At 37.6% G+C, this 14,577-nt stretch overlaps 4 gene segments (V, D, J or C); all 4 read left to right on the top strand.

Moving 5' to 3' along the window:
• The first annotated feature begins 3,345 nt into the window (after positions 1-3,345).
• Positions 3,346-3,900, top strand: LOC127160309 (Ig heavy chain V region 5A-like). The segment is given in 2 exon segments: positions 3,346-3,481; positions 3,593-3,900. Coding segments are annotated over 2 exon segments (351 nt in total).
• A 3,053-nt stretch (positions 3,901-6,953) lies between these two features.
• Positions 6,954-7,516, top strand: LOC127160318 (Ig heavy chain V region 914-like). The segment is given in 2 exon segments: positions 6,954-7,081; positions 7,195-7,516. Coding segments are annotated over 2 exon segments (351 nt in total).
• Positions 7,517-11,557: 4,041 nt separating this feature from the next.
• LOC127160308 (Ig heavy chain V region 5A-like) lies at positions 11,558-12,090 on the top strand. The segment is given in 2 exon segments: positions 11,558-11,682; positions 11,783-12,090. Coding segments are annotated over 2 exon segments (351 nt in total).
• A 445-nt stretch (positions 12,091-12,535) lies between these two features.
• Positions 12,536-13,019, top strand: LOC127160312 (Ig heavy chain V region 5A-like). The segment is given in 2 exon segments: positions 12,536-12,612; positions 12,703-13,019. Coding segments are annotated over 2 exon segments (366 nt in total).
• The last annotated feature ends 1,558 nt before the right edge of the window (positions 13,020-14,577 follow it).

The following is a 14,577-nucleotide window of genomic DNA, read 5'->3' as shown; positions in this document are numbered from 1 at the left end:
CAGTAGCTGCAACTTGACTTGACTCGGGAAACACAGCTACAACTTGACTTGACTCAGGAAGGCTGGGCGGAACCAGCGGAGGGTTAAGAAGGCTGGGCGGAACCAGCGGAGGCTCAGGAAGGCTGGACGGAACTAGCGGAGGCTCAGGAAGGCTGGACGGAACCAGCGGAGGCTCAGGAAGGCTGGACGGAACCAGCGGAGGCTCAGGAAGGCTGGGCGGAACCAGCAGAGGCTTAGGAAGGCTGGGCGGAACCAGCGGAGGCTTAGGAAAATCAGGGGAGATAATAGGAGCCGTGAACTCCATAGGGATTGCCCTGTCCATAATGTTCATTCCAGCAATCATGATTGGGGACTCAGGCTTGGCGGCCATCTTGGCTGGGGGCTCAGGAACGGAGGCCATCTTGGCCGGGGGCTCAGGAACGGAGGCCATCTTGGCCGGGGGCTCAGGAACCGAGGCCATCTTGGCCGGGGGCTCAGGAACCGAGGCCATCTTACGTGCAGACTCTGGCGTGGCGGCCATCTTGCGTGCAGACTCTGGCGTGGCGGCCATCTTGCGTGCAGACTCTGGCGTGGCGGCCATCTTGCGAGCAGACGCTGGCGTGGCGGCCATCTTGCGAGCAGACGCTGGCGTGGCGGCCATCTTGCGAGCAGGCTCTGGCGTGGCGGCGGCCATCTTGCGTGCAGGCTCTGGCGTGGCAGCGGCCTTCTTGCGAGCAGACGCTGGCGTGGCGGCCATCTTGCGAGCAGACGCTGGCGTGGCAGCGGCCTGAGGGACAGGGCTCTGGGCGGTGGCCGGCGGATTAGAGCGCGGGGATGAGGCCGGCCGCATCGGGCTGAGGACAGCGGTGGAGCTCTGGAGGATGACTGGGGATTTGGGACTGGGCTGACGGTTCGAGCCGTTGACACGGTATGTGGAGGTTCTCGGCTTAGGGCAGGCGGGCGCGTTGCGCTGTGTCTGGGAGGAGACTGGAAGATGAGACCTAATCGGACTCTGAACTTCTTCTACTTCAAAATCAGATCCGTTTAAATAGAGAATCAGATTGATTAGCTCGATCAAGGGGAAACTACAAGTGGGAAGCTCGCAGCGTATTGTCTCATCATCCAGCCCCAAAACAAACACAGCGCCAAGAGAAGTTTCGTGCCAGCCTACCTGGTGGGAGAGCTCGATGAATTCCTCCACATACCGTTCCAACTCACGACCGTCCTGCCGCAGTCTCCACAAAGCTTCCTCAGCCCAACTCATCTTCTCTTTATATGGTCGGTCTTTCTGTCACGGAGTTGCTGCAGGTGCTGGATGGAAGACTGGATACGACGTACGATATAACATTTATTTTAATGACTTTTAGAGAAACAAGCAGGAACAGAGAAACATCCACACACGTAGAAACACTCTTCAACTATATGCAACAATAAAGACCGACAGGGAACTCAACACAAGGAGGAACTACACAAACTAATCAGAACATACACAGGTGAAGACAATGAAACACTCAGGAAGAAACAAGGAGGGCGTGACTAGGGTGACGAGAGGGCTGAGTCCAGGGAGCACATGGTGAAATCACAACATAAACACACTATGACAACAAGGATACGTGACAGCTAACTTGACAGCGCAGTTGGTACTTTATCAAAATAAAACACAGTGAACCAAACATCAGCGCACCCGTCTCACTGTGTCACCGTTAGAACGTGACTAAAGCACAAAGTCTATAATTTACATAATAAATAATAGTTTAGCATTTGGATGCATCACAAATATGGAAATATCATGGAATATTTGGATTTGTGCCGAATGAGAGAGGTATTTGCTATAAGGCCTCATGCACTGAATCAAGATGCCAATACCGTGACGGTTCGGTACGAACCATGTATCGTTACACTTTTCACCACTGTCATTTACCAATTTTTGTATCCATTTTGATCTGTGCACAAGTAGAAACAAGAAATAACAGATTGGAGGAGGAGTTCATGCAAAACTGTTATGTATAATTCCCATAAGTTGCATTGTGTCATAAGTGTGTTCACTGACTGTGGTTCTTGTAGAGGAGAAATTAATCAGCAATGACAACAATAATCAATTCACTTCTGTTATTAATATTTTTACATGGTTTGTAACTCATTCCTAAATAATATTAATATTGTATTAATGTGTATGTTTTTTTTTTTTAGCAAGATCCTTATTTGGGTTACTTTTTTATAGTTACATTTGCTGATTTTTCAGTGTATTATTTTTCTTTCTCTTCCACAGATATTCATTGTCAGACATTCACTCAGTCTCAAGATGTGGTAAAAAGACCAGGTGAATCTTTTCGTCTGGTCTGTACTGCCTCTGGATTTACATTCAGCAGCTCCTGGCCAGCTGTGGTGAGACAGGCACCCGGTAAAGGACTGGAATGGGTTGCAACTATCAGTGCATCCAGTTCAACATACTATTCCCAGTCAGTTCAGGGCAGGTTCACAGTGTCCAGAGATGATTCCAGCAGTCAACTGTACCTACAGATGAACAGCCTCAAGACTGAAGACACTGCTGTGTATTACTGTGCAAGAGTGTCACAGTGAATGAGTTCAGTGTCAAAGCAATACAAAAACCACCACCTTTCCTTTTCAGTTTATTTCTGCTCCATTTCCTAGGGGTGGTGCTCTTGTCAAGCAGTTTTAAAATTTGCCATATCACATGTGAATGAATGTTTGTTTTCCTGACCAGGAAACAGACAGTCCAGTTTAGAAATTCTTAATAAATGCAAATAAGCCTTAGAGTAGTTTAGTTTTTTTGTTAAATATCTGCAAATTAACAGTTTTGATCAATGCAATATGCACCGCTGTTTACATTTCATTTAATTGATTCATTTAAAAAGGAAAATTAATGAGTACATGAACAGATCAACATAAATTAAAGCATATTTCTGTAGTGCTGCTGTGGGATGTGGGGTGTACTCATTGTAAAAAAAACAAAGGCTTAATTAGATTTTAGTAAAATCTTCAAGTTTTTGTAAAATATGTGTCAAGAAGAAACAGAAGATGACGATTTTTAATAGCTCATTTACAAAAAGCAAAGACCATGTTGTCATTTTAATTTAGGGACATTTTTATTTTAAGGTTGTCAAAAGTTTTTTTTTTTTTTTTTTTTTTTAAAGAAGGAATAAAAATATTCGTAGTTTAATATTCATCACAATGTCAGCAAACAGTTTACATTTTTGTGCATAGACTCTATCCATGTAAATAATAACTTTATTATATTCAAAACTAAAAGTCTTGTTTAAAATAATGTTCAGGACAGTGTGATGCATGTAAAGTTATTCATTAACAGCTCTGTATGATTATGTAAATGTCCTGTTGCATATTTAAACAGCAGACATGAGTCAGTTTATACATTCATCTGATCACTAGAGGGAGTGAAGAATCACTTCAGTTCATTCAAACTGTGCTGTGAAACAAACCATGATCTCTTCATCTTTACTGTTGCTTTTGGCAGTGATATCCTGTAAGTTTACTTTACTTTCTGTATTATATGTAATTTTGTTGCTAAAAAGCTTGTTAAGAGTTTTTAAATGTCATGCTCTCTTATTAACAAGTATTATTTGTTTTGATACAGGTATTGATTCATATGAACTCACTCAGCCTGAGTCTCTGACTGTCCGTCCTGATGCCACTCTCACTATCAACTGTAAAGTCTCATATTCAGTTACAAGCTATGGTACAGGCTGGATTCGTCAGCCTGCAGGAAAAGCTCTGGAGTGGATTGGAGTGATCTGGGGTGGTGGAGACTTATACTACAAGGATTCACTGAAAAGCAAGTTCAGTATCACCAGAGACACTTCCAGTAACACAATAACACTGCAAGGAAAGAATATGAAAGCTGAAGACACAGCTGTGTATTATTGTGCCAAAGAAACACAGTGACTGATGCCAACAGCCTCCCTGTACAAAAACATCATCACAATACAAATAAAGGCATATTATTAAACATTTAATTCATTTTACAACTGTTTGAAAGATGTAACTTTACAACAAATGAAAAACTGTATAAATAATAGACATACATATTGATACATAATATATATGTATATATTCATATTTCAATTTAGAGTGTTAATGTTTGCTGATATAATATTCATAGATTTACATTGTTTCATTTCATTGAAAAGAGTTTAAAATAAATGAAAATATGCTCAGACACAGCAGAGATGAATGTTTTGCTGAAACTTTTCAACATTGTGTGATAAAGAAGCAAAGCAAGTTTTATGACATTTGGTTATTTGTTGAATTGATTAATTTATCTGATCAAAACTTAATAAGTATGTGTATTCTGATCAAAAATGAATAAGTATGTGTATTCAGTATTTTTGAATCAAGATGAAAACATGAATACAGCGTTACTGTTTAACAGAAATACTTGTTCCCACATGAGACTATTTATTTTTTTCTGTTTCTCTTTTCTTGCTGTGATCTGTTGTGTTTAATTCAGTTATCAAGCAGCAGGATACACATGTTATCTAGCTGACACTGCAAACAGCATGAGCACATGTGTGTGGACGCAACACGTACAATCAACAAATGAAAATAAAATGCAGAAAATTATTTGTGTCTCATCTACAGAAAATTCTGTATATAACAGGCATATAAAAAGATGGATATTTATAATTTTAAGCAATAAAATATATTTTTTTCATCACTAAACACTGGTAATGGTTTTTCATATATTGTTCTTTAATAGTTTGGTCTTTCAGTCATGATTGCACCTTGTGAACCTCCAATGCAAATCAAAACAACCCTGAATGTCTGTTCAGTATTTATGTGCTGCTGATTGGATCTGAAGTGTTACATCACCACTTTCAAGATGAAGAATTCACGCTGTTTACTGCTGCTCTCATTCAGCCTACAACGTGAGTTTTCCACATGTCTATTATCAGCTCTAGAGTAAACAGATTACAAATTAAATCAGTCTTTTTAATCTTCTTTTTAGGTATAAAATGTCAATGTATATGGGATTATTTTTGTGCCAATAAGAATGAACGTAACTTTATAAAACTGAACGTAACTTTCCAAGAAACGATCAAAAATATGCCACTGCAAAAGAAGAAAAACACAATGAAAATGAAAAAATGAACTCAGTCGCACGAATTTAACATGCTCTTCAAATATGCTTCATTCTTTGTTAATGATTTTCAAAGAATCGTTTTCGCGAATCATGGATTCTGAATGCGTTGCCACAGCTTTCGCTTACGCTTCGCAAATTTTCGTTTGCTGTTTTGGCACAAACCTCTCGTAGGGGCGGGCTTAACAGCGATCTACTCTGATTGGCTAATGAGCTTTTGATGGACAGTTGCTCTCTGACGTGGAAGCACAGACGGTGACGTCAGTGGCGCACATATTGGAAAGTTGTTGCGGTGTGCAATACCTCGTGCTTTGTTTATATTAAGTATTAATGTTATTAGTATTTCACCTACGGTCGTCTCTTAGTTTCTAAAGATGAGCTCCCAGGAGAGACACGGAGCAGCATCATCTTCCACCTCAGCTTGTCCCTCAGGGCAGCTTGAAGTAAGTTCGTGTTGCTAAAGTAACGTTAATCAATAACATCGATAAAAGTTTTATTCATGTACAGTGTGCAACAGTTCTGATAGTTTCTATAAACAAAGCACGACGTATTGCGCCACTGACGTCACCGTCCGTGCTTCCAGGTCAGAGAGCAACTGTCCATCAAAAGCTCATTAGCCAATCAGAGTAGATCGCTGTTAAGCCCGCCCCCACGAGAGGTTTGTGCCAAAACAGCAAACGAAAATTTGCGAAGCGTAAGCGAAAGCTGTGGCAACGCATTCAGAATCCATGATTCGAAAAAACGATTCTTTGAAAATCATTAACAAAGAATGAAGCATATTTGAAGAGCATGTTAAATTCGTGCGACTGAGTTCATTTTTTCATTTTCATTGTGTTTTTCTTCTTTTGCAGTGGCATATTTTTGATCGTTTCTTGGAAAGTTACGTTCAGTTTTATAAAGTTACGTTCATTCTTATTGGCACAAAAATAATCCCATAAATGTATGGAGTCCATTGAAAGCACAGTTGTGAAAAGGCCTGGAGAAACTCTGACTCTGTCCTGTAGAGGATCCGGGTTCAGCTTTGACTGCTGTAACATGCACTGGATCAGACAACAAGCTGGAAAACCACTTGTGTGGATGGGACGTGTTTATGATGATGCCAGTGGCAATGACTACTCTGACTCCTTCAAAAGTCGAACTGAAATCACCAGAGATAATTCAAAGAGTATGGTGTATCTGAAACTATCAGGCCTGACAGCAGAAGACTCAGCCGTGTATTTCTGTGCAAGAGAATCACAGTGACACAAAGGTCTTGTACAGTTGAACAAAAACCACACTGACTGTTTTATCACTTGTTACTAGAAGTCAACAGTTGACAGCAGAGAATTACAATGAAGGACACAACAGTGTTTTATGATGCACAAAAATAAACAGTGATAAACCACAAGCAGTTCTACTTCAAAACATCATGAATAAAAAGTAAAAAAATCCTCATACTGTACATAGGAATATAAAAGTGCATATGAATTGTATCATATTTCAAGAGATTTTTTTTTTTGAGCATTTTTATCAGAATACAAGTTTGCAACATTATTAGAGGCCTTTAAACCTTCTGCTGCAGGTCCAACAGAAACATGCTTACTGAACTACTGCTATTGTTGCTGTCAAAAATTCTTTTCAATGCAGTATATCAATTATATCAAACCCTCAAAAAGAATGAGAAAAGTTGGAGAAGAAAATGATGTAAAATCAATTCATGTCCAATTTCATGAAAAGTTCTAAACAAAACATGTCATAAAGTCTCTAATGAGAGCAATAAATGATATGAATCCTAACATTAATATTATTGTAGCATGTAGATTTGATTAGTAGCTCTGTATGATTATGTAAATGTCCTGTTGCATATTTAAACAGCAGACATGAGTCAGTTTATACATTCATCTGATCACTAGAGGGAGTGAAGAATCACTTCAGTTCATTCAAACTGTGCTGTGAAACAAACCATGATCTCTTCATCTTTACTGTTGCTTCTGGCAGTGATATCCTGTAAGTTTACTTTACTTTCTGTATTATTTATGTAATTTTGTTAGTAAAAGTCATGTTAACAATTTTTAAATGTCATGCTGTCTTATGAACTGGTATAATTTGATTTGATACAGGTATTGATTCATATGAACTCACTCAGCCTGAGTCTCTGACTGTCCGTCCTGATGCCACTCTCACTATCAACTGTAAAGTCTCATATTCAGTTACTGACTATGCTACAGCTTGGATTCGTCAGCCTGCAGGAAAAGCTCTGGAGTGGATTGGATTAATTGATGATGATGAAAGCTTATACTACAAGGATTCACTGAAAAGCAAGTTCAGTATCACCAGAGACACTTCCAGTAACACAATAACACTGCAAGGAAAGAATATGAAAGCTGAAGACACAGCTGTGTATTATTGTGCCAGAGAAACACAGTGACAGACGCCAACAGACTCCCTGTACAAAAACATCATCATCATATTACAAATTAAACATTTTCTGTTGATTTTCCTTAATGGTTTAATTTTCACAGAAAAAAAGTTTTCAAATTTCATAATGACATTATATACATTAATTCAGCTTGTTCAACAAAATTCCATTAAAAATCCTTATAAAGAAGTAAATACATAATTTATCACCAAGTAATGTAAAATTTAAACTGATATAAAGAAAATAAACATTAAAATACATTAAAGTAACTTGACATTATCATTGAAGAGTAGCAATAATAAATTTCATTTTGATTACATAATAATAGCAATATATGTATATCAAAGTCAGACATGCCCCTTTGCCAGCTGTGATGCCTGGTTACTGGTGCCAGGTTTTTAAAAGATTTTTGGGTCAACACACCTTAATAGCTTCAACAACTGATTGCCAATTAAGTTTAGAATACAATGAATTTAAGCCCAGATTATGCAGAGCTGTAATAGCTGCTAATGGTGGATATTTTGATGAATCGAAAATGCAAGTTTTTTGTATAAACTGTGTGTGTATATACGTGCGTGTGTGTGTGTACTTGTTTTTGCTACATTGTGGGGACCAAATGTCCCCACAAGGATAGTAAAACCTGAAATTTGGTTTTACCTGCGGTCCCCACAATGTAAAAAAATGATTAAAAATAGTAAATGATGTTTATCTGAAAGTGTAACGATGCAAACATGTTTTCTGTAAGGGGTAGGTTTAGGGTTAGGGTTGGGTTAGGGGATAGACAATATCATTTGGTCAGTATAAAAACTATAGAAGTCTACGGAAAGTCCCCACAATTCACAAAAACAAACGTGTGTGTGTGTGTTTGTGTGTGTCTGTGCACCTGGTATTCATCACGTTATGGGGACCAAATGTCCCCACAAGGATAGTAATACCAGTAAATTTTGACCTTGTGGGGACAGTTGTGAGGTCCCCATGAGGAAACAGGCTTATAAATCATGCAGAATGAGTTTTTTTGAGAAAGTAAAAGTGTGAACAGTCTCCTGTGAGGGCTAGGTTTAGGTGTAGAGTAGGTGTAGGGCGATAGAGAATACGGTTTGTACAGTATAAAAACCATTACGCCTATGGAATGTCCCCATAAAACATGTAAACACAACATGTGTGTGTGTGTGTGTGTGTATAGCCACTCACCAGTCCTATTACATCTTAGTATATTATACATATAATATTCGATTTTAAAGCTCCACCCAAATGTAAACAACATTACACACAATATTTCTACCAGCAGCATTCAATAACATTGTTAAACATCCTGTATCATTTGAAATGGCTGATATTTCATTCTTTTTTTTTTTTTTTTTTCTTGGTGTGCTTTTTTTTCTATTTTGTGTATCAATATTTAATTTCCAGCTTCAAATTTCATTAATGGACTGTGTATGTTAATACTGACGGGTCATTATATCTTTCAGTTGTTTTAGGTGTTAATGACCAAAGCCTGGATTCAATCCCATCAAGTCACCAAAAAGCCTGGAGAAACTTTGAATCTCTTATGTAAAGGATCTGGATTTGATTTTGGTTATTTGGAATGACGCCAGTAAAAAGTAGTGTATGCTAAAAGTGTTGAGGGACGAATAGAGATCACTAGAGATAATTCAAACAACATGGTGTATCTGAAACTCTCTGGTCTGACAACAGAAGATTCAGCTGTTTATTACTGTTCAAGAAACACACAATGATGCAGAAAAAGCACTGAGCTGAATAAAATCATGCCAGGGAGGGGGAAAAACAGCAGATGACGCTGCAGCACAGTGCAACTTTGATCGAAAGACATCTTCTGCTAAAGGTTCATATATTTCCCCATAATAAAAGCCATATAAATGCCATGACTACTGATATGCCCTATCTGAAAAAAATAACCCAGCAAAATTGTGTTTCATGTTTTATGGGGACATTCCATAGGCGTAATGGTTTTTATATTGTACAAATCGTATTTTCTATCGCCCTACACCTACTCTGCACCCAAACTCAAAACAACTCACTCTGCATGATTTGTAAGCCTGTTTCCTCATGGGGACTTAAAAATTGTCCCCACAAGGTCAAAATTTACTGGTATTACTATCCTCGTTGGTAATCAATTTGGTCCCATTAACATGATAAATACAGTACCAGGTACACGCGCACACACACACACAGTGTCTTTAGCAGTTCTTTTGCATGGTTAAGGTGCTATATTACCACTGCTATACAAGAAACCCTGTTTAGTTATTTATTAAATATTATCTAACTCTCTCAATTTTTTAGTTAGTTGGGGAAAAAGAAAAAAAAATGACATTAAAATACAGTGAAAATGCAGTGTAAAATACTTTTTGAAAAGCATAGAAAAGCATAAAAGTGATTCAAAACAGCTTTTGCCATTATAGCAAATTGCCATTCATGGCAAACACATTAGAGTACAGTAACATATCTAAAATCTAAAGAAGGAGAATAAGGTTCCTCTTACAGTTTTAAATAGCACTATTTGACAAAGGTGCTGAAAAGTGCTGAAAGTGGTTTAATACAAACCAAATGAACCACTTTTAGTGCCATTTAGCAAAATTTATGTTGTGTGGAATTTTCTAATTACAGCATCACAATACACTTATCCATTCTATTCAACACTGTCTTCTGACAAGAAATGTAAAAACAACAACAACAACAACACATAATGCAAAGTCACATATAAAAATATGTACGTATTTATAGGTTCTCTCTGGTTGTTGCTGCTGCTGGCAGCTGTTTCTCGTAAGCCTTCGTAACTTTTATCGATACTTAATACTGAAAAAATACTGTTGTTATACATAATTATATCTCTAACATGACCATATTTTTCCCCTCAGGTGTCCACTGTGTTGAACTGACCCAGACTGATTCTCTTGTCTTAAGTCCTGGTCAGGTTTTGACACTGCCCTGTAAAATCTCTGGATATTCAGTGACTGACAGCAGCTACTGCAGTGGCTTCATTCGTCAGCCTGCAGGAAAAGCTCTGGAATGGGTTGGAGAGATATGTGGTAGATTTCAAGTTTCCAGAGACACTTCCATTACTGCGCCAGACAGTCACACTGACACAGAGCAGTTACTGCCTTGTTCAAAAACCAAGTTAACAGTCAGCACACAAATACTGTTATTATTAATAGTGTCTGATCTAGATCTTTAAAATGAGGAAATGAGGCAAAATAATGAAATATTTAAACAAATGATTAAATAAACAATGAATTCATAAATTGTGCCAATAAACTGATACATATAGATTAAGAGTATTAACAACATTTCAAAGCAAGTGAGTAATCATCACTCCTTTAATATCTTCTCATTTTTTCAAAAAAAAGCATAATACCTTAATCTCTGAAAACATTACATAATAATTTATGATTTTATACATTACATAATGAAAGTCGATGACACTTATTTTACACTGTTTCATTTTCTTGAGTTTGAATGTGTGCAAAGGATTGTGGGTGCTTGAAGGACACAAAACATTCAAAATACGCTGAATGAAGGACACAAACTGAAGGTTGCCTTCCAAGAATCCTTCAGAATTAAAATGGTCTTTGACTGCATTTGATGACGTTGATACATTCAATACTGTTTCAAATGGTCCACCCATCTACACTTAATTAATCAGATGAGAGTTGAAGATATTGATTAAAACATATTGCTTACATAATTTAATAAGTCTTTCTAAAATACATTTTAACCAAAGTAAAATAAAATAGAAAAAAGTAAACTATTTTTTTCAGCTAGTCAACAGTTCTCAATTTAATGCCATAAATATTTGATTATAAGCAATAATTGATATTTTTTGTCACTTATAGGTGTACCTGATGTAATTACTTACAGTCACAATGTCTGCAAACTGTTTACATTTTCTGCTCATAGACTTTATCCATGTAAATAATAACTTTATTAAATTCAAAACTAAAAGCCTTATTTATAATAATGTTCAGGACAGTGTGATGCATGTAAAGTTCATTAACAGCTCTGTATGATTATGTAAATGTCCTGTTGCATATTTAAACAGCAGACATGAGTCAGTTTATACATTCATCTGATCACTAGAGGGAGTGAAGAATCACTTCAGTTCATTCAAACTGTGCTGTGAAACAAACCATGATCTCTTCATCTTTACTGTTGCTTCTGGCAGTGATATCCTGTAAGTTTAGTTTACTTTCTTGTGATACATTATTTTGTTGCTAAAAAGCTTGTTAAAAGTCATGGTTTCTTATTAACTGGTATTATTTGATTTGATACAGGTATTGATTCATATGAACTCACTCAGCCTGAGTCTCTGACTGTCCGTCCTGATGCCACTCTCACTATCAACTGTAAAGTCTCATATTCAGTTACAAGTGAGGAAACAGCCTGGATTCGTCAGCCTGCAGGAAAAGCTCTGGAGTGGATTGGAGTGATCTACAGTGGTGGAAGCTTAGACTACAAGGATTCACTGAAAAGCAAGTTCAGTATCACCAGAGACACTTCCAGTAACACAATAACACTGCAAGGAAACAATATGAAAGCTGAAGACACAGCTGTGTATTATTGTGCCAGAGAAACACAGTGACAGACACCAACAGACTCCCTGTACAAAAACATCATCATCATATTACAAATTAAAAGTGTTTCTGATGATTTACTGAGGACAGTATGATTTATACAGACACACAGAAAAGCAGTTCAAAGCTCATCAAAACATTAAAGACATTAATGCAGCTGGAAAAACTAAAACAAACTTCAAGGCAAGCCTAATACATTTAAGCAAATGCATAATCTAAACAACAAATATTAAAATAATAACCTAAAAAATACTGACTCAATTTTTGCTGTACTTTAACCTTGGTGTTTTCTAGTTCTTAACAATATGTGTTGCAATATTGTTATTTAACAGTAGTAACCAGAAACAAAATAAGGAAACAAAATATCATGAAGCATCATGATAATAATTGGATGTAATGATTTATGCAAATATTCCTCCTCCTCCTCTTTATTTGAGTATTAAGATGAAAAGAAGCAGCTTGTTCTCACACGTCTCAAACCATGATCTCCTCATCTCTCTGGTTGTTGCTGCTGCTGGCAGCTGTTTCTCGTAAGTCTTTATAGCTTCTATAGCGATACTTTATATTAAATACTGTTATACATAATTATATCTCTAACATGATCATATTTTTCCCCTCAGGTGTCCACTGTGTTGAACTGACCCAGACTGATTCTCTTGTCTTAAGTCCTGGTCAGGTTTTGACACTGTCCTGTAAAATCTCTGGATATTCAGTGACTGACAGCAGCTACTGCAGTGGCTTCATTCGTCAGCCTGCAGGAAAAGCTCTGGAATGGGTTGGAGTGATATGTGGTAGCGGTAACACATATTACAGTGATAAACTGAAAAGTAGATTTCAAGTTTCCAGAGACACTTCCAGCAGCACAGTGACTCTGCAAGGCCAGAATATACAGACTGAGGACACAGCTGTGTATTACTGCGCCAGAGAGTCACAGTGACACAGAGCAGTTACTGCCTTGTTCAAAAACCACATTAACACTCGACACACAAATACACAGCTTTGCACTAATATCCTTAGCAATTCTGATCCTGTTTCAGTTATATATTAATTGTTCACAAAAATGATGGTTAAAGTAAAGTACATTGTAAGAGTTTTCACCAGTTTCAAAACAGTTTAAAAAGTTCAGCAGCTGCCTTAACATTTTAAGTTAAATCATCTTAAAACTACAATACATTTCAACTCACTACAATAAAGTAAGTTAAAATGACTTGTACTTTTAAGCTGATTTTATTTAATATTTTAAGGCAGCTGCTAAACTTTTGTTCTTAAGTTAAAAGTGGTGAAAACTTTTTTAGTGTAACATCATTTATAAAAACTGAACTACAATGCTTTCTAGTTATAAAATATTATTACATAACGATCTCGTGGCCACGACATAATATGACGTTCCCACAAATTAATATCTCGTGGCTGTGTTATATTATGACGTTCTCACGAGTTTATATGTCGTGGCCACGACAAAACTAAGTGAACCGAAGACCTCCCCTCCCGGTCACCGTAGAATACCAGTTTGCTAAACACACTCACGGTCAAAACACGCATCGACTCAGTGATACATGAAACACTGATTACATTACACATAACATTACTTGTTTTATTTTAGATATTTTTACAATAATGCTGTGATGAGCACCACTAGTAGTCCATTTTGAAGAGACTGGTTAATTGTCCTGAATTACGGCTGGTACCGCACTGATTGTAAGGCAAAACGTGATTGGTTGGAGCGAGAACATGCAACGATTGGTCAGCCCCACGTGCCCGGTATCTGATTGGCTTAAGTAGAAGGTGGGTGGAGTCCATCCATTTGTGGATCAGTGTGCCTCTTGAGGCTTGAAATTTTCAAAATCCACAAATACGCCCAGCGATTAAATCTATAATTCAGTGCTCTAATGATAAATCAAATGCTCAAATCTACATCGCAAATTATAAATCAAATGCTCAAATTAACATTGCAAAAGGCAAATCAATTGCTGGGCAAATAAAGCCTCTTGAAGCATTTACATTTTCGCTGACTGTTTCAGGAAAAGATTCAAAGCTTCGAGTGTGTCGAAAACAAAATATAGTAAAAAATAAATCAGCCAAAATCTTGTGAAAGAAACACCGTCTGACGAAACATTCACCACGCATTCCACAGATCGACTCATGTTACGTGAACAAATAAGTCTACAGTAGGTAGTACAGTTTCCATTACAGATTTACACAAAACATCGCAAATTATAAATCAAATGCTCAAATTAACATCGCAAACGGCAAATCAATTGCCCAAACGGAAACCGAGAACGCTAAGGTTAATCGGCGAAAGAGTTTGGCCACAACAACTAGCAGCACTATGGCTTTTCAAGGCGTACTTTCAGATGTGCGTGCCCTATCCCAAGATGTGTCCCTAGGAAGGGTTAGTGAAAATGTTGTGGAGTCAACAGTGGAACATCTCCAACTGCAGGTACAAAGAGTCAAAAGAAAGCCATTTTCAGGGCGACCAACTCAAAATATTCCAG

The sequence above is a fragment of the Labeo rohita genome, unplaced genomic scaffold (genome assembly GCF_022985175.1).
Source record: "Labeo rohita strain BAU-BD-2019 unplaced genomic scaffold, IGBB_LRoh.1.0 scaffold_325, whole genome shotgun sequence".
Classification (NCBI taxonomy): Eukaryota; Metazoa; Chordata; class Actinopteri; order Cypriniformes; family Cyprinidae; genus Labeo; species Labeo rohita.
This window is presented reverse-complemented; position numbering and strand designations above follow the sequence as displayed.